Source organism: Boleophthalmus pectinirostris, unplaced genomic scaffold, assembly GCF_026225935.1.
Source record: "Boleophthalmus pectinirostris isolate CB_2022bp ecotype Guang Dong unplaced genomic scaffold, ASM2622593v1 HiC_scaffold_18, whole genome shotgun sequence".
Classification (NCBI taxonomy): domain Eukaryota; kingdom Metazoa; phylum Chordata; class Actinopteri; order Gobiiformes; family Gobiidae; genus Boleophthalmus; species Boleophthalmus pectinirostris.
Window position 1 is genome coordinate 21,073,132 of NW_026571133.1, and position 25,079 is coordinate 21,098,210.

General features: G+C 39.3%; 2 protein-coding genes across 4 annotated transcripts in view; one reads left to right on the plus strand and one right to left on the minus strand.

The window, feature by feature from the left end:
- Positions 1–21,103, plus strand: part of usp6nl (USP6 N-terminal like) — a 31,474-nt gene extending 10,371 nt beyond the window's left edge. Inside the window, exons 1-14 of one of the 2 annotated variants that reach the window (XM_020926354.2) lie at positions 7,592–7,765; positions 11,040–11,113; positions 14,798–14,877; positions 15,594–15,633; positions 15,729–15,809; positions 16,535–16,642; positions 16,826–16,935; positions 17,146–17,194; positions 17,390–17,510; positions 17,595–17,689; positions 17,763–17,828; positions 17,937–18,036; positions 18,153–18,305; positions 19,282–21,103. In XM_020926354.2, the coding sequence (XP_020782013.2) occupies positions 7,717–7,765; positions 11,040–11,113; positions 14,798–14,877; positions 15,594–15,633; positions 15,729–15,809; positions 16,535–16,642; positions 16,826–16,935; positions 17,146–17,194; positions 17,390–17,510; positions 17,595–17,689; positions 17,763–17,828; positions 17,937–18,036; positions 18,153–18,305; positions 19,282–20,747 (2,592 nt within the window). In that variant the 5' untranslated portion in view covers positions 7,592–7,716 and the 3' untranslated portion in view covers positions 20,748–21,103. Of the gene's footprint in view, positions 1–7,591; positions 7,766–11,039; positions 11,114–14,797; positions 14,878–15,593; positions 15,634–15,728; positions 15,810–16,534; positions 16,643–16,825; positions 16,936–17,145; positions 17,195–17,389; positions 17,511–17,594; positions 17,690–17,762; positions 17,829–17,936; positions 18,037–18,152; positions 18,306–19,281 lie in introns of those variants that run through there. The other variant, XM_020926355.2, reaches the window with a different exon arrangement.
- A 282-nt stretch (positions 21,104–21,385) lies between these two features.
- Positions 21,386–24,797, minus strand: echdc3 (enoyl CoA hydratase domain containing 3). 2 transcript variants are annotated; one of them, XM_020926357.2, is made up of 6 exons: positions 24,566–24,797; positions 24,278–24,399; positions 24,110–24,207; positions 23,821–24,021; positions 23,550–23,728; positions 21,386–21,972 (listed from the first exon to the last, which is right to left on the minus strand). In XM_020926357.2, the coding sequence occupies exons 1-6, from the start codon at positions 24,694–24,696 to the stop codon at positions 21,819–21,821; spliced, it is 885 nt and encodes a 294-aa protein (XP_020782016.2). In that variant the 5' UTR covers positions 24,697–24,797; the 3' UTR covers positions 21,386–21,818. The 2 variants fall into 2 exon arrangements, with proteins under 2 accessions (XP_020782016.2, XP_055009608.1); XM_055153633.1 differs by having other exon boundaries at positions 21,834–21,972; positions 23,594–23,728.
- Between the last annotated feature and the right edge of the window lie 282 nt (positions 24,798–25,079).

A 25,079-nucleotide genomic window follows, 5' to 3' on the forward strand; every position in this document is an offset into this window, starting at 1 on the left:
TGTCCATTTAGTTTTAATAAGGCGGACACTAAAAACACAAATTCCTCATTTCTGTTGACCTAGGAGAGATGGACAGCTTGAGACTCAAAGTGGTTCATTATTCTCAGGGATGCCCCATACACTAAATTAAAAACCCAGATCTCACCGGTGAACTTTGCATGCACCAGAGGGGTGATGGAGTGTATTACAAGCTGTCATAGGCCCGTATGAAGTGCTGCTGTACGTCCACATGTCTCATTTAGATTCAGCAGCAGGACTCATGAACACCAGAATGCACTGGAGCACAACAGGGAGCGTTAATCAGTGTGCCAAGCAATCAGCACTAGGCTAATTCAATCATCTCTCCAACACAATGCAGCCATTAGGACATCCAAGGAGTGTGCTCTCTACAGGCTCATGTCTCTATGATATGTGTGCTGGCTTTGCCTGCGAATACTGACCCAAACAGGAGCAGTCATGGCCACAATGGAAATCAACAGACTCATACACCTCCAGAAGTAAAATTCCCATGTTTTCTGTAATAATTAAGAGTTTGAAATTTAGTATGTTATGACGGAAACTGCAACTTAAGTTAGTGCTTAGAATCCAATCAAAATCATCCCGTTTTTACCAGTGACTTACAAATTTTTTGGGCATTGTTTTTACATATCAGACCCATTACACACCATATCAGCCCCCAATGTACCCAAACAAAAGCTATTACTGGAGAAAGAAATTAGGTTGAAATCCATCAGTGAACAAGTGTATTTTCACTATGTTTTCACAGTGCATGGCAATAGCTGCATTCAGCTGTTTCATGTGCATTGATTGGGAGTCTCACCATTCAGCACATTACTAAATCCTAATGCATATATGACAAGGGCATGTAAAATGTGTAGTTTGAGCAGATGGGATATTTGTGACTAGTTTTGTTACAATGTTTTATATGTGAGTTATTTGTATAAGCCATTCATTATTAATGGTTGTGGTACAGTTGATCAAAACATCTGCTGTCCTTGAGTACACACCTTAGGCTGTTGATGAGTCGATGAATACACTGGTCTTCAGATCTGACATGTTGTGCTTATGTGTCCTGAAGGTGTTCGGACAGTCTGAGATCTTCAAGGTCAGGGCTGGGCCAGTCCTCAGGTCACTGTAAACATGGAGGTGAAGGGAGATTTGCCTAGAAATTATTAAGGTAGAGCTAACCTGGCTCACGCAGATTTGATTTCTATACATCAATCTAGAACGAAAAAGCTGAACGTAATGGTGAATATTTGAATGCAGATTGTCGAAGCACCTGTGATTGGTCTGAACCACTTGTTTACCAGGAAATTGGTACAGCAAGAGCCAGTCCAGATGGATTCTCGGGAGTTTGTGAACTCACAAATATTGCAAGAATTCATCTTGCTGAGCAGATTAGGATATTTCATTTTTAAAATAAATTATATACTTGGCTGCTTAACAGTGGCTTGTATAATATTTGTACTTATTGTTTCGGGATATGTAAGTTATCATTAAGTTGTCCTTCGACTTTTCACATCTCATCTCTTTCATTATTAGATTTTTAAGAATCTACTGAGCCTCCACGGTCAGTGTTGAATTCCAGTGCCAGGAAGTTGGTGCTGCCTGGCTCCTATATAATGAGATTGTGATTTATTAATTCATTTGGACATTGTTAGTCTGAGAAGCCTCCCCTCTCTTCAGCTCTTTATTGCATTACCAAAGATGTACCGAGAGTGACAATGACTGACAGCGTTTGAAGGATGAGAGGGTGTTGTCACTGCTTGCAGCTTTCATTTAGTCCTTTACATTCAAATGTCAACAAGGAACTGCCTGGGAAAGCAGAGTGACCAGACCAAAGTGAGAGGGGAGAGCGAGAGCTGAGGAAGCACCAGAGGAGAGAAAGAGAAGATGCTGTGAGTGCAAGAGCAAGAGCTTATTAATTTGAATTTAGAGGATGTGATGAGAGGCGCGCGAGGGGAGCGATGAGGGCTGTGGACGTGGAGATCGAGGCTTGCTGACAATAACACAGATGAATGGAGGAGAGGAGGGCGATCGGAACGGGGGGAGAACAGCTGAACGGCATACTCGCATCACACGCAGTTTACAAAGGGAGGGACTCTTTCGGACCACTTTGAACAGCTTCAGCTACTGCGATTGGAAGAATTTTACAATGCTTTTTTGAATGTGCTTTCTCCAAATTGCCACATCACCATTTCCACCAATAATCTAAACTACCATGAGAAGGGATGTAAATTTTGCAACTATCTGAAAGAATGCAATGTGGAATAGTTGGAGCAAGACACGAAGTGGAAAGGTTTTCAATAATGAGACCATTGCTTTGGACCGCATCTTTTGGATTTGCTTTGGAGAGTTTGAGGAAACATTTTAAAGTCTCTAGCAACATGATGTAGATGTGAGCATGAGTTTGGTAAAAGTACCAGGGCAGAGGGTGGTTACTGGGTGGAGAAGGGCAGGAGTAAAATACCCCTGCCCCCTGCTGCCCTCAGCGCTGTCTGCAGCCGCCTAAGTGAGTATGCAAGTCCTTCAGATCGTCAGAGAGCTGGTGTCACCATCCAGACGCAGAGCTGCAACCAGGTTTGGAGGTGTGTGCATTTTCATTCCCTATTATGCATCATCATTTTGTTTCATTTAAAGGTGCACCATGTAACTTTTGACTTGAATGTTCTACAGTATGGAAATGAATTGATAACTGATGTATTTTGCATTTCTGCAGTTACAGGTGTTTTTTTTGTTTAGTTTTTTTTTCTTGAAAATATGTTGAAATACATGTATTCTTATTGTGTGTGGGGTGTGCTTCTCAACAGATATGACCTATAACCTGACCTGGTGGTGTTGCCTGCTTGTCTCAAGGAGATGGATATGTAATGCCATACTGTGTGTGGAACATTGCAGCCAAATCAATAACATTTCTATGGAGACAGGCAAGCAGGTTGTGTACCCTCCTCTAGAAAAGTTATATAGTGCGCGTATTGAAAGTTTTAACTCTCAGGAATTAAAAAATGGAAGTGTCCAATTTGAAAGTATTACCACACAAAAAGTCTTGCTTTTTGGTTCAACAGTTTATTTGCCTTTCTATTTGTTTTTTGACTGCCATTTTTGTTACAGCTTGAAAAATTGCATCAGGTGTTGTCATTAATGACACAGGCACTAGAACATTGCTTTTTAGACTGTGCATAAAATATCTTTCTCTTGTTTGCACCTCCAAAACGGTCCATTAGCCACTATTGTTTTAGTCCCGATATCTGTGTGTCCATGTACATTTCCTGAAGCTGTGTTTCAAGAGTGAGCCATGAATAATGAAGCGTAGTGCCCTGAGTAATGGAACACTGTGTGACCCCTGTGTGTTCTGCGTTTCTATTGGATGACCCTGTATGTGATACCTTCTTCACTAAGGAAACAAATGCACTATTATTGTGAAGAAGTCATTCAGTTCTGTTAGTTTCTTGCTTGTTACTTGCTTCTTAGCTTTGATGTTATTAAAGGGCATTAAACATGAATTAATTGCATTACATTAAAGTTATCCTATGGAGGAGTTTTACTACAGGAGTTATCCTCTGAAAGTTTAGTACATTAGCATTGCAAATGTAATTTGGCATTTTTGATGAGATTTTTTTTTTTTTAATTCATCCATCCAAGACACTACACTACAGTATGCTGTGTGCATTCAAGATGCTCTGCTGTACTGTCCTCTACTCTACTGTAGATCAGTTCTTTTAAATAATAGACAACACTTGAAGCACTGGACAAGGTCACGTCTAATGATGGCAGCCATCAATGTAGGTTAATGTAGCTGCTAAATAAAGGTACTGTCAGAGAAATGGGATTTGTCGCAGTTTAAACTCACACTGCAGGGTGATATTCAGGATTGAATTAGTACTTTTGTTAAAATTCGTATAAAATGATAAACTTCATCATTATAAACTACATATTTCCCAAGCGTGGATCAATGCTTGTGTAGATGTTGAAAACAGTATCCTGAAACTTCAATGTTTTAGAGTCATTCTTTAATTGTTTAAGTGCATGACAAGCATGACAGTACTTGCTATGCTGTGGTACTTAAACAGTAAAATAGTGAGATTTGAGGTGAGGTTGTCTACTGATTAGAATGAGTGATACTAGGGGTGGGCGATATATCGATATTTTAAATATATCGAGATAGTTTTTAAACTCGATATGAATTCTGACATATCGTATATATCGATATAATGCTTATATTAAATTTAGAATTCGCCGCTTCGCTTGTTTGTCTTCTCTCTCGTCGCCCCCGCCTCCCTGATTTTGTTCGCTCGTGTCTCCTTCACTCGTCACTATCGCCGTGAACGCCGAAAGTTGGTGCCAGTGAAAAACTTCAAGCACCACGAACCTTTTCCACCATTTACAGACAAAACCATCAGCAGCAAATCCTCATATTCCACTGAGTCTCGTCCTTTAGTCCGAAAGAAGCTAAACGAGCTGAGCTGCATGAGAAGTGCGCTGTTTATGTAAATGAGCCATGCGCTTAAGTTTCGTTTCTGTAAAACGTAAACACACGTGCGCAAAACTGCATTAAACACATTATAATGTCAAAATGGCTGATGTGGCTCTAGAGTCGTTGTGCTTTATATATTGTAAAGTTTAGTAATGTAAAGTTTATTTATGGAGAAGATTTTAATGAATAATCTGCTGCAGTGTCACTTGTACAAAAGTGTTTGGAAACGTTGGGTTTGATCTGCAGTGGATTGTGGGATTAAACCTCAGAGCTCCTTACTGCTGGAACATGGATCTATTAAAATAAGGAACATCCTGAGTTTCTTCTGCTGAAGGAGCTCATGGTTCTGGTTCTGGTCTGGATAACAGAGTTAATGCAAAGATGAGCTTGTCTTGAGTTGTTTTATCTATGAATGAAAAGAAGGAAATATGTATTATTTATTTTTATTTTACAGTTAAATTATTATTTATGTAATTAGGTTTTTTTGTAATCTTAAATGTTCCTATATGAACTGCCGACCTCTTACACTTCAATAAAAAAAAAGGACCTTGTGTAATTTGGCAGATTTGTTTTTGCAGTTTTCAGTTTTAGGGGATTATTTTTTCTTGAACATATATCGAGATATATATTGTATATTGAGATATAGCAAAATATATCGAGATATATTTTTTTATCCATATCGCCCAGCCCTAAGTGATACGTTTTGTTTCTGTCTTTATTTTTGTCCATCAGCTCTGTTTAGGAACTCACCTTGGCTTGTCGCTGATCCTAGATCAATGCAGCCAAATGTACAGGTAGTCAGACTTAAACAGATTTGTCCAGGAAATGGAAAACTGGATTTGGAACATTAAGTCCATACTACATTGTGTTAAGGACTCAAACCTGACTCTTCACCCAGATCAGGGTTTGTAAATTCATCAGATTATTTGGGCAATTTTTTTTATTGTGATTTTGACAAAAAATTTGGATAGCTCTCCATATTTGTGTTGAACTAAGAAGTTATTTGAATATTACTTGCTTTTTTATGTTGTCTTTTTGACAGGTGTGTGTGTTTTGTGTGTGTCTTTGTTTTTGTTTTGTTTTGTTATTTTGATGAGGAAACAATACCCTTCATTTGAAAGCTTTGGTAATTTGAAAGAGCAAAGCTATAGGCCCAACCTGAGCCTGTGTAATAAAGTGCTCTGTAATGTTCTACAATAGCAGTATCACTCAAGATAATTTAGCAGCATAGTTTGTGTTTATAGTGCCATTAAAAGTAGTTATAGTGGTTTGCTTATAGAAGAAAGCACTGCGAGATTCTCTCTGCAGTATTGGTGAGTTAGTGAAGCAGAACATTTAGGATTTATAACGAGCCCGTAGCAAGAGCAGCCTGGTGCCAAACTGCTGCGCTTCCCTGGTCAGCACCATCGGCAGCTCACTGTCTCACTGCATTATTCAGCAGCATGATTCTTGGTCTCTCTTAGCCAGGAAGGTACACGCAGATATTCAAATACTGCACCAAACAAAAGCTTAAACAAGAGCCTGTTTAATGGAGAAAATGTACCATCTGCTTCTGATGCGTGTGCAGACTGCAAGCTGCAGGTGAGGGCTGGAGGGGCTGTGGTCCAGGCACAGTAGGTGACAGACTGAGACCCCATGACTTCCCCAGTGCAGACACAGGACTAATTGCTTCCCTGTCCTTAATAAAGGGCAAAGCTGTGCTGTCCTCCACACAAAACAGCAGCCAGACTTTATTTGAGAACAGAAGTGATCTGAAAAGGCTTCCAATGGTGTTATAATGAAGTGATTGTTGTTCTTTCACTTTTTATTTTAGTGCTGGTGCAAGCTGCTATAAAACATGATGCTTAACAAGTCTGTGAATTTTGTTTTCTCAAAAGTAGTAATACCTATTCTCATGATCCCAATAACAATGTTTTGCTCTAAAGTTAACTGTAGAGGAATAAAGACTAAGTATCATTTATTGGTAATAAATTGATGATTCATATTCACATCTCACAGAAGATTGGGCAATTTACATTTTTAAGTTTTTTTTGTTATTTTGACATACTTTTATTGTAATGACTGATTAACAGTTATTAGTATCATGAGTTAAGAATGCCCTGCACCCTATGTTTTGATGGTTACAAATCAGTCTACAACAAATCCTTATTAATCATAATTTTCTATGGTGAGTAGTGGATGTGATGCAAAAGTAGGTGTGTTGTAAAGTTCTCTAACAGAAAAGAAACCATCTATAAGTGTCTGTATTCTTATCTGCAATGTACCTTCCCAGTCTTTTGCCATCTAACTTCCCACAGATGAAAAGTGTGTTTAAACAGTTTGCTGAGGGCTTCAGAAGTGTTATCTGCTCACTTCCTGACTGCTGATGGAGTTGAGATAGACAGCTTTTTCCTATTGTCGTCAGTCTGCCTGTTGCTCTTCCCAGCCCTGTGTTCTCACCCATTTATCACTGCTGAGCGCCACAGCAGCACTCCTCATGGCACATCACATTCATTTCAAAATGAAGTTTTAATAGAAACAGTTTATCATCTTGCTGTCATCACTGGCCCACCGCAGTTCTCTGCCTCCAGACTCGGCATGGTTTATTGTTGTCAAGTTAAATGCTTTTTGAAATATAATAACCTGAAAACCTAAGAAAAAGCCACAACGTAAAACTAGTTTAAAAATGCATTTCAAGTTGAAAGGGCTTTTTTGTTATTTTACTTTACATGACTACATTTTAATTTCTTTAGAGATTTATTTTATCAAGTTGCTGTATTACAGAAGAGGCTCTTTTTTATTGCCTTTCAAAAAATAAATATTGGAATATCATTATCCATTTATCTGTCTTTTTTGCACCCCTGTCACTTTTTATTTCATTTTTCCAACACCAGTATTATTTTGGAGAGTGTTGTTCAACATTTCAAGTTAAAGTCAGATCTGATTTGATTGGTCACATTTTATTTTGGTGAAATGATGAGAGGATTTTCCCGAAATATCTGCGAATCATCCCAAAACAGTGATGTGCTCTGTCTCTGAGTTGAAAGCAGCCTGTTGTGCTGTTGTTGTGTTTGGGTGGGGAATGTTGAGAGTGGGACTGACTTGCTCTTGAAGTACCATTTCTGGTCTGTCTGTAGTTGCTGTAACAGCCACTTCATTGTAGGCTCACTTCTCTACTATCATTTCCCTCTGTATGTAGTTCCATACTTTGACAAAATGAGCTAGTCTGGGTATACTCCTGTTGAACTAAAATACTGTGACTGATGCGGAATCTGAATCGACTGGAGGATCCCCAGGATTTTTTGAAAAAGGGTAGGCCTAATTCAAAACATACGTGCTCTTGAATTATGGTTACAACATTTTACCAGTTTTACTCTACCACTGTTTATCATAGGAATAACAGTTTGTTTGTTTTTTTGTTGTTTTTTTTGTACATTGTACTTTGCAAAGCCGTATTGTCTTTGTGGAGGCATTTCTAGAGACATTGCTGTTTTTTATTCCAATGCAGAGTACAGGGACAACAGACAGAGGATTGCGTTGCAGAGTAGTAATAATGGTTTAGTGTACGCATGTGATTGCCTCATCAGTTGTTAAATGGGTGACATTATGTGGTGTTAAAGTTTACGTCACTCTGAGGACACTTAAATGATTTTTTACACCATGATATTACATTTCTCACTAAGCATTCGAGTATTTAGTCTTGTTTTTTTCCATTTAAAAACATTGTGTGTTTCCCTGATGGTTGTGGCCTGATTTGCAAAATAATTGTTTTGATATGTGGGATCAAGATTATGTTATATTTTTATGTTTTCTCTCCAGTATTCTGCAACGAACATTCTAACTCTACATGACATCAGTGAAAATGGTGTATTGTCTATCTTGTTGGTGTAGTCCAGTCCACACACTTCAGGTTGGGTAATTTGAGCTGAACTCATGTGAAATGATCAGGAAATGAGTTGTCTCTAATAATTTTGTGTTATTGTGACTTCTCTTGTTTTCACAATGTGCCAAAGAAGGAGATACACTAAGTGTGTGTGGACAGGGGCAGAGAGGCGTGACAAGTGACAAGCTCTTAACATGAGGAACAAAGAGGGCTCATTACTGTAGGCTAAAGAGGGCTTTAGGAAAGCACATGGACCAGGAGGGCTGTGATTATGTTCGGAGTTGTGTTCATTGTCATTGTTGTTAACAGCTGCTGATATTAAAGAACAAACACATAGCATATGGACCTCAAATCACATTGGCCTCTGAGGTGCGGCCCAGCAAAAGTAGACATAATGATTCAGACATATAAGATACATATCTTTTTAAACTACATATTAAAGCTGCATTAAAATTTGCAACATTAAAAACATAATGAGTGTATTTAGAGTTAGAACAGCATTTAGTTAAATTCATTTTAGCCTGGGATCCAGACTGGTTTTCACATTACGTTCTATACAAAAGAGCTTTCAAGCTGGTCACCATCTCTGTTGCATCTCAGGCCAAACTTGGACACAGTCGTACAATCAGGTTTGTTCATTTCAGTGACATATGAGAATCTGAGGTCACTGGTCGTCACATTCAGAACTAAATCACACTTCATATTGTTTACTTTTTTGAATGAATGTTGAACTATTCTTCATTATTTGCAACAATTTAAAAAAAAAAAAAAATTCTCTGTGACAGGGAAACCTTTTTTGCAAGACTGAAAGAGTGAAAGGGCACTGTTTAAGAGTCGAGATTCCAATAGTGGTCACTCTGCCTTGTGTGGAATGTGTTCAGTATCACACTACCCTCTGTGGTGAATAACTGTGGAAAAAAATGTTGTACTATACAAAAAGTTAGAACTGACAAATATAGATTAAACATTTTTGACGTAAGTGTCACTTTTTAATGACATCTCAATATGTTATATTATACATGTTATATGTTAATGTTAAAACAAGGATGTGAAAGTGAAGCTGATATAATCTGTGGTGATTACATTTTAATGGAAACGTTTTCTCATTTTAACTGAATACTTATATTACTAATACTAATATTATAATATTTGTTATTATAATAATAAAGAAAATGGTAAAAATGTTTAATCCACATTTGTCAGTTCTTCGTTGCCATAGTAACACAATATATTAGTTCTCCTGTATAATAGAACTATAAGTAGAACTCAAATATGGCAGTATCAGTTTTGGGAACATACTAAACAATGAGTCCATTCATCCAGTTTGAGCCCAGCTATATGCCTTATAATGTATAACTCATATTGAGGAAGTTGACTTCACTTCCTAAACTGCTAATGATACAATACAGTGAATTCCCATAGGTCTTTAAAGAGTACTATTAAAGACCTGTATAGGTGGGAAAAAGATATGTTAAAGATGAGGACAGCAGAGACATTTGAAGCACAGCAGGACAGAGATGGTACCTCCCCTGAAAGATCAAGCACAGGTGGAGGTTTACCAGTGAAATGTAAAATGTTAAATTAATCTAATATCAATAAATGAATAGATCACTACAAATTTAATTGAACTTGTAGCTCTCACAGACACTGGTGTGACCTGTAAGGATAAAAAGGATGTAACTACATAAGTGCATTTATTACAAGTCTAGCAGCAATGGAATACTAATAGTGAGTAAAGACTTTAGCATTAGACCACTTTAAGTTTAATGAAAAGCTCTGATATCTGCTTCCACTATTCCTCTAGCTTTTACTGTGTGAACTAGATGAGGGTCCCCCAGAGTGAGTTTCCCAGAAAGGGTCCAAAGTGTTTTTGTCCTTAGATAATTCCCCCTGTTTGCTCCTTTGCCCACCGCCACATGCCTTTCCCTGACACACACCCTTCTGTCATAAAAATGCCAGCCTGCTCAATAAGAGACTGTTTGTTTGGGACCGTTAAAAATTCCAGTGGAGCTCTGCCCCCTTTCGGACCCTAGTGACCCATGGAGGAAGCTGCAAAATAAACAGGGGAATGCAATCCTGACTAGAATACCAGGCAAATAAAGTGATTACATAATAGCTAGGGAGGTTCTGAAGACAATTTACACAATGTATACACTCACTTTTTAGTACAATTTGTGGCCAATCTGTCATTGCTGAATACGGAAGTGTGCATGTGACCTTTTACAATGAGAGGAACTAATGATGTATCATTAACCTTCTATATATGGTCTTTAGAGTTATTAGAACAAGGATTGTGAGTTCAGCAGAGACCACCGAAACCTTGTGCCATGGTTGTGTGATGGGCAACAGAAGTTAACAGAAGTTGTGTGATCAGTCTGAGAGGCTCCTCACTGGCCGGCCCTTCATTGTCAGCTTTGTGCAGAGGTTCCAGCCAGTAGTATCCTTGTGTATATGGCTATCATTGTTCATCCAAATAAAACATTTCCACATTTTTAACTATACCATGTTTTGTTTGTTTTTGTTATCACAACTTTAATAAGGAGTGACAACAAGCTATGTTCATGTTTGTTATGCACACACACACACACACACTGGCCCTGCCCACTTTCCTATTCCTATTGCTTGGGAGAGAGTTTGTATTGTTAAATAATTCACTTCTGGTACCATGGTAATACTTACCTGTTGTTTTTGTTTTCTCTACAGCGTCTGACACTGAGCAGGATGCAGCGGTGAAACTGGACCAGGAGCGGGCCGAGATAGTAGCCAAATATGACAAGGTGAATCAAATTTATCAAGCTTTTTGTGTAGTACCACTTTTTTGTTGAAAATGAATGCATATGAAGCAATATAATTATAGACAAAGAAGATGTTTCCATCATTACTCTTTCTAAATATTATCTTCATTGATTATAAAAGGTTTTCACTGCACCTATTCCAAGTTCACTGAACCAAAACACTGCTCAATACCAATAACCCAATAACTGCACAAGGTTAAAGTGTTAGCCATCTGAATGTAATGAGATCCTCTAGTATCACAGTATGATGATTTAGTTCGGGAAGTTATTTGCAAATTATTATTTGGAATATTGTTACTAATCCTGTTTTATATTGTCTTATTTTATCTTTTTTTCCCCCAAAAGTCATTAACTGTAAACTAATAACAATATGCCCTGATAAATTTCTATACTAATGTGGCTATAATGTAAAACCTCATTCAAACATCTCCAGGTCTGGTAGCCAGTGGGAATGTTGTTATATGTATAAACTTGTTGACTGTTACTAATGTCAGACATTCTACTTTATTTTTAATGTTTTTTGTTTTGTTTTTTAACTCTGTAGACGTATGAAGTACAGCAGGCAGTCTAAGCCATCATGCTGCTTTTGTAAATGAGTCTTTCTCATTTGGTCTGGCCGCTGCATAATTAGTGTGCCTCATTAGGAGTGAAGAGAGCATAGACAAGAGAGGATGGAGGTGTGGGTGCTGCTGTGAGCAGTAATCTTCTGAGAGACTCTCCAAAGCACCAGAGTGCGAAGGTGATGGACAGAGAACAGCATCAAACGGCTGTGTCAGGATGTCACCAGCTCCAGTTTGAGTTTAAAAATCAAGTTCAGAATCTCACACTGCTACATTAAACTTCCTTCAGCAGGTTGTTGAGACTGTCTATTTTTTTCATGTTAAAGTTAAGTGTTATCACCAATTCATACAAGTAAAACATGATATAAATGCATTCAAATATGCATTTGGTAGCAATGGTTAGGGGACAGGTAGGAAGTGTAAATGCTTTATTATTTGAACACTAAATGCATTACAAAAAAAGCTTGACTGTCCACTCATCAGGTATGTTAAAAATGTGTGTCTGCATCTCTACTGGTCCAAAGATATTGTGATAAAACCTTTCCTAACCCATCATCACTGCTTTGATGTCATCCTCTATAAAATCAAAGAAACATTTTCACCTGTGGCACAGCTGTTTCCTCTTCCTGAAAGCCAAATTCAGCACATGGTACAGGTGATGAGCCAGGAATGCTTCTCAGCACCTCAGATAACCTCCCTTTTTTAAACAAGTGCACATATTTGATTTTACGCTTTCATCGAAGACCTGCCAGTGTGAGTGGTGAGCAGTCCCAGTTGCCCTCACTCGCTTTAGCCTGAAATTGATTTAAAGTCAGTAAAGACAGAGCGGATAAATGGACACACATGTGGACGCTGTAGGTTAGCCACAACAGAGAGAGGCTTTGATTCTTTTGTGTTCTGTTATTTTAACTGCTGAGAGGGCAGCTCAGAGCAGTTCGTTTTCTTGGTTATAAATACTGTGATACCCGCATCAGATTACTACATACTAATCCATGTTTGCTGTGTTTGTCACTATCAAATAATCTATGCATAATTAAATTCAATAAATTTATCCCTCAACATCTGCTCCACCTTAAGGGTTGGATATAATTGTACCAACTATTTAATGACAAAAAATATTGAAATGTGGGTCTTTTACACTCTCTTCTCATGTAGTAAAGTAAATCTTTAGAATTTACTACTTTTTAAAAAGATTATTGATAACTCTTCTCTGCAATGTTATGTTTCACACATCTCCCAGCACATCCACACAAGCAGTCAGTGTCAGCGTCAGCGTCAGTAAATACAGAGCATGTTCAGTGAGGAGCCTGCAGTGAGACGCTGACGCAGGTGGGCGTCTGCCTGTTCATTTCACACCTCTTAACAGCTGCTCACTCTCTCTATCACACAGTTGGTGCTGCCCAAACACACAACTACAAAAGTCACAACTACACACTCAACCAAGGGCAACAGGGTTGTGCTTCTCATGTAAATTAAGCAGCCAATCAAACTGCATTTCAGTTTTAAAAACAGTTTTATTTAAACTGGTTATGCATGCTGTTTTTCATCAGTAGAAGGCTATGGTGTTTTCATTGCAGATTATCTAAATGACTGGAGTATGCAGAGCATGTCACTGTCACTGAAATTGATATTGATATTTGATTATTTTTTTAGAATCTTATATACAGATACAAGAATGCCGCAACAAATTAATCTTTACTAATTAATATTGTTGAAACATCCTCTGATGTTGTTTAGATTTTTATCCATATAGTATACAGCAAACCAAGCTAATGCAACAATTTCATCTAAAACTGAATCGGGATTAAAATTTAAATTTATTATTTCCAATATGTCACTAAACTTGTAAAAATTACAATTAATGTTTGTCCTTTTTCACACACATCCTATACAGGGTGTTCTGAGAAAAATTTGCACCATTGCCTTAGCAACAATTCAAAACAAAATTATATTTTTTGAATGTACCAAGTTTAGCACTGGTGCTAGTGGCTAGACACTTCACCCTCATTGCCTAGTATGAAAGTGGTGTGTGCGCGAGTGATGGTGGTGGTCGGAGGGACCGTTGGCGCCGATTGGCATGGTAGCCGCGCTTCTGCCAGTCTGCCTCAGGGCAGCTGTGGCTATAACAGTGGCTTACCATCACCTGGTATAGAGTGAAAGAATAATGCTGAATGTAATGCTCTGTAAAGTGTCTTTGTGACAAAAAAAATTGTCTGTGAAAAGCACTATATAAATACTTACTTACTTACTAATGTTTTCAAAATATCACCGAAAAACAAGAAACTGAAACCCATGAATACTGTACAAATTTGGACAAATACTGTTATGTCATCTGTACCTAGTGTAAGCATTAAATGGTAAATATTCCATCCAGTCCTTGTATTTGCAGAGGTCGCTGGTGCTAGGCTAGCACATGTCAATGGCCATAGTTATCCTGCCACTAAAAACAGTTTTACCCACTCCACAAAGAACCCGAAGCAAATCTGTTATTAAGCCAGACTGTCAATGTAAATGTCTGTGTCGATAGAATAATTTTAGAAGTAAAACCAACCTTGTATTTGAAGGATTTATGTCTGAGCAGCAGCGAGTTGCACTTCCTGGTAGAAGCTTGGCAGCAGCGAACTGATATCACCTAGCACCTACCTTAAGGGCAAAGTAAAATTCCGCTTCTGCTGAGAAAATAGTCCCTCAACATGTGACAATTCATGCGATGCAAGGTTAGTTTTATTTCAAACATTATTCTATTATTCTATCAACACAGACATTTGCATCGATAGTTTGGCGTAATAATAGATTTGCTTTGGGTGCTTTGTGGAGTGAGTAAGACTTTTTAGTGGTAGGCTAACTATGGCGATTGACATGTGCTAGCCTAGCACCAGTGACCTCTGTAAATACAAGGACTGGGTGGAATATTTTCAAAAGTGTTTCCACACGTCTCCAACACTCTGGCTCACTAGGAAATGAGGTGCTATGTCCAAAATTCTGAACTGTCCCTTTAATCCATTTTGAGAATTTACATTAAAATGGAATGAGTAATATTTTGACATTCAGTGCGTTAAGATTAATCACTGACATGGTTTGAAATTTTCCTAATTTTATGTTTTAGGGAAAAGAGGCAACTGTGGAGCCCTGGGAGGACACCAACTTCCACCTGTACAAAGTCATTGATCGATTCGGCTTCGTTCAGTAAGCTTATACTGCCCCAAGCACAGCCTACTGTTATTATAGCTCTTTTTAAAGTCTGTTTGGACAAAAGAGCCGCACCAAAGGGAGAAAATGAGAGGTTGTAAATACAAGTGTTGCTGAGGGCTGTTGGCTTTGGCTCAGCGACTAGAGGAGCTGTGAGGCTCTTAAAGCACCCTGTGATGTGTGCTGGATTTATGGCTGGCACACACTGGCAGGAAACTGGGTGGTCAGCCACAATAACAGTGTTACAGTCGTGGACACAGTGCTACAGTCAAGCCTCAGGGACTGAAAGGAAATGTACAAGTGACGTGTATGGCACTTCTGATGGAGGGCATATAAGAACACACAGGGCCTGAGGTGTACCTGTGAGTGGGCATGTAGACTGAGTGAACATACAGGGTTATGCAGCTTATATAATGTCCTGTTTACTTTTACCATAGCAAGTGTTGTAACTGTATTCAAAGTATGCTGTTTAAATTGCAAGATATAAGGGGGGCATTGTACTAACACAATAAAATGCCTAATCTGAAAGTATCTTGTCATTTTATGAGCTCATGTAGGTCTTAAAATGCACACACAAACATGCAGTGAAATTGTCTTTATCAAGGCAAATATAATGCTATTGACTTGCCTTTTACAGAAATTCAAAGTTATGTCAAAATATTTCATGTGCATTTATTTATCTATCATAACTATTTTTTCTTTCATCTTTTTAGTGAAAATGAACTTCCATCCTACGACTCAGTGGAGGAGAAGGTGAAGGGAATTTTAATTTTGTTTCATTCTGTTTATTACCGTTATGTGATGACCATTTAACTTGCCATTTAACCATCTAACTCTTGTGTTTGCAGCAAAAGCACACTGAAGTGGAGAGGACCACCAAATGGCTGAAGATGCTGAAGAGCTGGGATAAATACAAGAACAGTGAAAAGGTGACTACACACATGACTGTACTTTTCCATTAAATTTTATTTAATTTAATTAAATAAACCACCATTGGTTGTCTCCATGGGGCTTAAATTGGGATGGGACCAGGCCAAATTTCCCCGCTGTGTTTTTAGCTGGGCCAGGCTCGGGTGTGTGCTACACATCCATGCTGTGCATGTGTGATCCTCTGCTGCCCCTTTACTCTCAGTGGGGATCTGTCAGCATTACAGTCTGCTGTTTTGGTGCTTGTCAGCAGTGTAATGGTTTAAGGGTCTACACATATGTGATCATAGGTTTGACTCATGGGCCACAACCATTTACCAAATGTCTCCAATGTCTCTCTCCCCATTCCATACTTATTCCATACATTCCATACCATAGCTGTCTTGTCTAGTAAAGCCTTCTTAATTGCATTTTTTTGCTTTCTTGCTCAAAACATCTTTGAAATCCATGCATGCATTCTTAATGTGAGCAGGGTCACCTCTCCACAGATTTGACCTGTAACTTGGCCTGCCAAGTTTGTGCCTTACTGTGGAACTGTCAAGGCAAAGCACTAACATCTGCATGGAGACAACCATCTGAATAACTGGAGCAGTTTATCTGTCAGTCTCTTTTCTCATAGTTCTAGATGGGAGTAGTTCTCCTTCCAGGGCCCTTTACTGCTGCTCTCACGGTGTATTGTATATTGAACAGTACCTCTGGACTAATATGCTACTGTTTGTGCTTTCAGCTGGTCAGGAGGATTTACAAAGGGATCCCTTTACAGCTCAGAGGCGAGGTCTGGTGTCTGCTGCTTGATGTACCCAAAATAAAAGAAGAGAAGAAAGACTTTTATGAGGTACAATAATATATTTTCAATAGGATTAAACTTAAGTCTAAAGACATATTTTAGAAAGGTATGCTGTAATGTTCATGTGTTCTTCCTGAGCTATAACTTTTTAAAAGAAAGTTGCTGTAATTAATATTGATTGTAGTAATCCACATTACAACACTTTGAATGGAGAGTGTTGGTTGTCTGCAGAAGCTGAAGGCCAGAGCTAGGGGACTGTCGCCTGATATCCGTCAGATAGATCTGGATGTCAACCGCACTTACAGAGATCACATCATGTTCATGCACCGCTATGATGTCAAGTGAGTGCAAAAACAACATTACTCCAAATAGGTGCAGGAAATGATTGTCTACTCAAGTTGAATGCATATGTTAAATGTGTGATGCATTTTATTTATTTTGTATATACTGTATAAGTAACTGAGGCATGTATACTGTTTATAATGATAATAAAGTAAGGTGGGGTTTTTAGTTTTTTTTTAGTTCATAAATAACATTCTTTTGCTTTATAGGCAGCAAGCTCTCTTCCATGTCCTAACAGCATACTCGATATATAACACGGTAAGTTGCTCCTAAATACATTTTTTGGGAGCTGTGAGCAGTTTTGAAACTTCTCATGATCTAGCACTGGATAAGGAGCTGACAATGATTAAATGAACCTTCTTTACCAGGTGACCATGTCTTATGGTCACCAGTTTAAAGCTTGATACACCACCCGTCATTCTTCTGTCAAAATGAAGTTTGTTTCTCGTGCAGGAAGTGGGCTACTGTCAGGGCATGAGTCAGATCACTGCTCTGCTGCTCATCTACATGAATGAGGAGGATGCTTTCTGGGCCCTGGTCAGACTCTTATCAGGCCAGAAACATGCCATGCATGGTATATGTTTTATATTATACATTTTAATGTACAAACATCATCATCATCATAATAATACTCCTCTTATTGACCACACCTTTTTAGGTTTTTTCGTCCCTGGCTTTCCAAAGTTGATGCGTTTCCAAGAACATCATGACCGCATCCTGAAGAAAATGATGCCGAAGCTCAAGCAGCACTTGGTAAGAAAATATGACTGTAGTAATCTTATAAACCCACAGAAAGATATTTATGGTTTGTTATATGCTCTGACAGGATGCTCAAGAAGTTTACACCAGCCTCTACACCATGAAGTGGTTTTTCCAGTGCTTCCTGGATAGAGTATGTTAGCCCTCCAAAAATACATGCAGTTTAAAATACACATTTCAGGTGTTTCAATAATGTTGGCTGCTAACACAACATTAATATCTATGTCCTCATTGTGTCCAGACTCCTTTCACGCTTACACTTAGGATCTGGGATATCTACATTTTGGAGGGTGAGAGAGTGCTGCCTGCCATGTCCTACACTGTGCTCAAACTCCACAAAAGTAAGATATTCATATTTAACTACTGTTAATGTTTACCCATTTATGATGTAATAAAGCATTTAAGTTGCATTTTCCAAAAAGAGCCAAACTCTTAACAGCTCTTTTTGTGTCTTTAGAGCACTTAATGAAGTTGTCCATGGAAGAGCTGGTGGAGTTTCTCCAGGTCTCTTTGTCCAAAAACTTCTACTACGAGGATGACGTTGTAATTGAGCAGCTGCAGATGTCCATGAGTGAGCTCAGGAGGGCAAAGCTGGAACTACCGGCTCCAGGTAATGCTCTGAACCAAACCCACAGAATCATGTTAAACCTAGAGGAGCATTGTTGAATGTTAATCACAGTGTGATATACGCCATTGTGTGCATTGTACCAAATGTAATAAAACCCAATTAATAAAAATCCCTTCAACTATTATGCAGATCTTACAATAATGACAAATGCTGAAGGAATATGGCTGCTTTAACCTCACCATGGCTTTGTTAGAAACCAGATTTTTGTTCACCTGTATCTAGGTAGACCGCTGACCTGGCTTAGTTTTGTCTGTAACCTGTGGCACTTCTTATCGCTCCTGCTCTGTCTCAATAATCTGCCTTTTCTCTCTCTTCTTTCATACATTGTTAGCCAACAACATGAAAAGTGTGGCTGTGAGTGGGGGCCACATACCCTCCTACAACAGTAACTGGTGGGCTATCCTGACTGATCTCCCCTCTGTGTCTGTGCATCTGTCCCACACTCGGCCATGACCTTTGTCTGTCTTTCACATGTCTGTCCTTAACACATGGGTTTTTCTGTCACAAAGGACTTTTCCTTTTTCTCTTCAAAACATTTTATACATTGCTTATTTTTATTTGGAGTATTGGAGTTGTTCTATTAATAATGACAGATACACATTGACTTATTTAAGGTGCACACTTTTTAGAGGCTTAAGGGAATTTCACTACCTCTGTATTTATCATTAGTATCCTTTTCATGAAAAACAGATTAATTAATCATCTTTATCTGAAACTGCCTTCTGCAATACATAACTAAAATCAGTCTCAGTTGCTGCTCTCCTTCTCTTTTGGGATTTATCAGTGATATTGTCCTTATTATAATATTATAAATCAAAGTCTCTATGGCCGTGGTGTTGCATGGCTCATGTCCTTGTTGTGAGTTTCTTCATCTGATGTCAGTCAACACCAGTGTTTATAGCCAATTAATCTTAAAGTAGTATCTGTGTGTGTTAACAAAGGTGTCTTTGTTTTTCAGGTAAAGATGAAGAGTTTCCTAAAAAACCTCTTGGTCAGCTTCCACCTCTGAGTTCGGAGTCAGTGGTGAACCATTTTGTGAATGGGCAGAGCCACGCTGAACCCGTTGAGCTTGAACGGGAGCCTAGTCCTGTACCAGAGCGTCAGGTGGAAAGTCGGCCTCCAAGCCGCGTCCGCAGAGACTCACTGGATAAGCCCGTTCGCCATAACAAGGCTGACCGAAAAGATGCCATCTCCAGGGCATCTGGGGAGGTTCCCAGTGAGTGGGCTTCCCCACCTCAGAGGGAGCCAACGCCACCCCCTGCTCCCACTCCACTACCCCAGAATCCAGTGCCACAAGCCACTGTCACTGCAGAAGGGAAAAGCAATGCCACAGCTAACCGCAACTCAAATGCAGTACCCAGTACTCGTCGAGACATAGGTCCCCGCTGGTTCAAACCTTCAGAGACTAAGCTAGAGGCTGCTAAAGCTGCAGCCGCACGGGAGAGACAGAGCAGAGGGAGCTCTCCTGCTCCTTCCAGTCCAGATGACACTGCACTGGCCCACAGACGACCACGCTCTAAAGGCTTCATGCCTGGCTCTAATAGGGGCTCAAATGCCTCACAATATGACAACGTACCTGGATTACCTGACCAGGACTTTGAAATCCTGGAGCTAGAGAGGCCTCCATCAAGAATTAGAAATATTCGCGCTGAGACTCCTTTTAGTGCTTCATCTGGTCCTCATGGCAGTCCGCTTCGTGGACCTAGTTTGGCTGAAAGTATTGTCTCTGTAGCCTCAGGACCCAGAGGGGCGAAGCACCCATTTTCTCATCAGTTTTCTCACGGCTCTTCGGCAGGGACCCAGAGCAGTTACCCCTTTGGCCACATTATCATGTCTCCGCACCAGCAGCCACAGGGTAGAACCACTACTGAAGTCCCCATCTTTCACCCAGCCCACAATGTGAATCTGGATCACAGAGGGGAGGACCCACGCTATGCGGTGACCTCTCGATATACCCCCTCTCCCACTAAGATGTATGGGGAGCGAGCATACGCCACTACACAGAGGCATGCAAACAGTGTTTCCCCAGAAAAGTTGTTCATGAACAACTCTTTTGCCACATACCGCAGACTGCCTCCATCCAGCTCCAGCCACCTCCCCCGCACCACTCAGCCTCCGCAGGAGTACACCCTGCAGCTGGAGACCTCAGGGACCTCTGCTCCCATTTACCTACAGCAGCTCACCTCCACTGCACAGGGCTACACAGGAGTGGGACAGCGCAGAATGGAGCCCAGCTTGCACTATTCTCGAGATGACAGACACAGGGGAGGTGTGGATGAATCTACATGGGGCGATAGTGACCTCCACCCACCATCTCCGGGTGGGATGCCGCGCTCACCGAGCTTTCAGAAAGCTCAAATGTTTCCTGTGCAGGAGTTTACCTTTCCTGCCAACAACCTCCATCACTTTAGGAACACGGTTTGAGGAGCAGCAGCCTGTGATAAGGCAACAGCACCCCCAGCTGTTTGTAGGACCACATTACAGAAATGCACATGAGGCATTTGCCATGCAGGACTCCATGCTTCTGTGACAGAGACAAAATGACTAACACTGTAGAGTATGGGATAGTCAGTAACACTGTGGTTAGGTTAAGTGTTTATGCTTGCTTGATAAGGGTATGGTTTTGTTTCTGCTTTGTATTTTCAGACATAAACATGTAAAATACTGACAGGACACACCAGCCAACAATATTTCTACTGATCAGTTTAAGGAGAATAAACTGACTGAATATTTCCTTTTATTTTTGGATGTAAAATAACAGATGGCTGTGTATATCTTTTTAGAGCCTGTACAGTGGGTTTTGATGTAATGTTTAACTATAGAAAGGGAAGAGCCGATCCCCGGTTTATGTTTTTATTTTTTTATGTTACTTCAGATATATGTACATTCTAGAGATTTATTGTTATTTTTCAAAGAGAAAAATATGTTGTCTAACAATAGAATGCAATTTTCTTTTCCATTTCAAAATTAACTTTTGTTTTTTCATGTTAAGACAATGTATACATGCGTTCATATATTATGGCAAAAGAGACTGGATATTTATAATCATATTTATGCCCAAGGCCAGTGTATTTTTTTATTGGATACAGATTTCAATTGATTCTACTAATTAGATTTTTATACAAAACCTAATTTCATGAATTATTCTTAAATGCTTCTGTTCACAATCTGTCACATTCAACATTATATTTTATTTAGCTAACAGACCATTCAGATTAATTTCTGAAAAGCAACATTATTCCTTATTACTGCTCTGTGCCATATAATTTTCTCTGCATTACTTACGTTAAGGTACCAAGATACTTACAACTTTATTTAAGTCTATTAGAAATATATATGTAAAATATATCATTTTGTTTTATACTACTATAATAATACTATTACATAGCAAAACATTAGAACCTCACTTGTATCTATGATTTTATCATTTTAATTATTATTTCATGTCTTGGCTATACACACTGACAAAGCAGAATTGTGCAGAGTTGCAGTCCCTCAGTCGTGAGCTTTCTCTGCTTTATGACTCCAAACAGGTTTACGTTTTTCTATGAAAGCCCTGATTCCTTCTTGTCCATCTCTGAGAGCCAGATTATCAACCATCACTTTAGAAGCAATAGCATACGCAGCGTCTCGACCTTGTGCCATTTGTCTTTAAGAGAAACAGATGAAGAAATGTCACTGGAAGTGAACACAATGTCTGTATATGGTATCTTTCATAATCTATGCTGTTTATATTAAGTATATTTATAGTGTGTCTTCTATTATGGATTATAGTCAAAATTAGAGCCCGACCGATATGGATTTTGTTGTGGCCGATATGAACCCAATATAATGGGTGTTGGAGCTGCCGATAGCTGATATATTTAGTGATGTAAAAATTCACTGTAAATCTTGAATTGTTTAAAAAACTTAGGTTTGGCTCTAGTGGATTCTAAATTGGGTTTATTTAGGCAACATTTATTGTTATTCTGACTCTTTACGTCATATTTACAGACAGTAGATTGGCCTAATGGCATTTTTGCATCACATTCTAGACACTAGTGATGGGTATTCCAGTTTTTGTTTTTTTTTTGGATAACTGACTCTTTTGGCTCAGCTCACTAAAGCAGCTGGCTCTTTCTGCTCCCAAGCGACTCTTGAGATTGTTTTGTTGCAAGCAGGACTAAACCAAAACTGAACCAGGACTAAAACAGATTTAAACCATGTGTAAAACAGGACTAAACCAGAACTGAACCAGGACTGAGTGTCGGGACTCGGTCCCTCCCACACTCGAGCCCAAGATTAATCCTGGTTTATTCATTTTATGCTGAACTGCAGCCGAATATACACTTTTTTTTTTTTATCCTATGCACACGCAGATTTCTGAAAGTTTCGTTTTCAGCCGCTGCTGCTGTGAAACTACGGGTCTACAAGCGGCTTGAAGAGAAAACGTGAGAAAAAGAGAAAACACGGCTCCCAATAAGAAGCATGCCGGCTCTAAGAGCCGCTTCGATCGTGACCGACCCATAACTCCTAGCTAGTAGAAACTACCGTTATTAGCCTTTAGCCGTAAAAACGTGCGTGCCGCGGTAATTAATTATATGCATAAATGTTGATCATTCACATGTCTATTCACAGCTCATTTACATATCAAGTGCAGGTCCAGTAACAAAAATACGGCCAATATAATCACTTTACAATAGGCCAATAGAAAACAGCCTGTTTATGTGCGGGAGCTACAGCAGCTAATCGCTAATAACAAATAGCCAAAACTAGCTTCAAAGTCAATGTATTTCCAACACTCACTGCTCACACAGGCTCCTCCTCACATCACAAGTCTGAACTAATAAATGTCCTTTTAATCCAGACTCAAACCGATTGTTTGTAAAAAGAATATAATCTCAGTGTTGCGCACAACTGCGGGTGTAAACAATAGCACGTGAGTGGTGTGTTCAGGGACAGTACTGACACAGACAAATGACTCCGCAGATAAATACTGATGCGGAGCCACATATCAGGACATTTATCTGTCTGTAAATTGGATTAAATGAACAGAATGTAGAGAGTCTAAGCTTTATAACGAGGTATAACATGCCCACGTGAAATATCGGCCCATATCAGCAAGCATATCGGCCGATAGCCAATATGTCTCCAGGTGCCCATATCGGCCAGCCGATATATCGGTCGGGCTTTAGTCAACATAGTAATTTTGAGTATCAATGATATTGCTTGAAAACTCCTCTTTACCTGTAAAAAGTAGCTTTGCCAAGAGCCACAACAGGTTGACTCGCCTGACATATGCGGTGGGCAATGGCCAGAGTCTCTTCCTCCACTCGATCTTCTGGTACAACCTTACTCACCAGACCATGCAGCAAAGCATCATGGGCCGAGATGGGAGTTCCTGTAAACAACATCTCCAGTGCAACCTGAAATGGATATTGTAAGTCTTTCACAATAGTTTACACAAAAATACAGTATATGCTTCTCAGAGTCCTCCAATGAATAATGCAAATGTTACCTTTCTGGGCATAGATCTTCCAATAGCTACGGCTGGTGTAGAGCAGAATAAACCCACATTAACACCTGGAGTAGCAAAAGTGGATTTCTCTGAAGCTATTACAATATCACAGCTGGCAACAAGCTGGCAGCCTGCTGCTGTGGCCACACCATTCACCATGGCAATAACAGGGACTGGTATATCTTGAATAAGGCTCATTACCTAAAGATTAAACAGTTATATTTGTTTTGTTATGCTCATTTTCACCACTTTGAGCATCAGTACTGATGTGACTTTTATCAGGACGTACCTCTGAACAGGTGTTGAATACTTTTGTATGATGCCCTCTTCCCTGAGCGGATGTCAGTTCCTTTAAGTCATGACCCGAGGAAAATACGGGTCCGTTGGCTGATGTACAAACAAAGTCAAGTATACTTTCTTTTTATTATTGCCTAATTTGTACAGGGTGCAGATCTACCTGATAATACAATGACTCGAAGATCTTCACTACCGGTTTCACTGAGGATGCTCTTACGAAGTGATTCCAACATGAACAGGGAAAGGGCATTCCTCTTTTTAGGATTATTCAATGTAATTCTTCTAAAAAAAATAATAATAATACATACGAATGAAGAATAAGAATGATGAGTAAGTAAACCTGGTAAAATTTTCTCGGTGGAATAGTACTCACTGGATGTGCATTTCAAATAGGCTACCTTTTTGTTCAGCAGTGCGTTTGCGTTTACAGAAGCCCCCCAAAGCTCACCTGATTCCGTTGTGTTGACTCAGTGTAATTGGGTCGACTCCAGTGTGGCAATAAAGACGAGACTCTTTCCATACAAGGCTCCTCTGAAGTTTACGCAGACCAACAAAGCTCATCATTAGGTTTCTAGCCATTTTGCAGAGTTCTGTTCTTCACTTATTAACACACGTATCCATAGAGCAAAGGGCATGCGCCACACACGTCCACCGTAAAACCACCGCTGCGAATGCTGAACGACTTCCGTAAACGTCAGCAATACGTCACAAGTTGTGGGCAAAACTTAATTCTATTTTTTTATATATACTGATAAACTCGTATTTTAATGCATACATTGTTCATTTGTTCACATTATACATAAGGTAGCCTTATATCGCATTTTATTACACTTTAAGAGTATCTGTTATCTAATATTTAGGCTCTTAGAGAGCTTGCTATTCAACAGCACGTTGCAACCCTGAATTTCTCCGTTGTGGGACAAGTTTATTTTATGTTATCTCATCAGCTTGATGATGCTTAT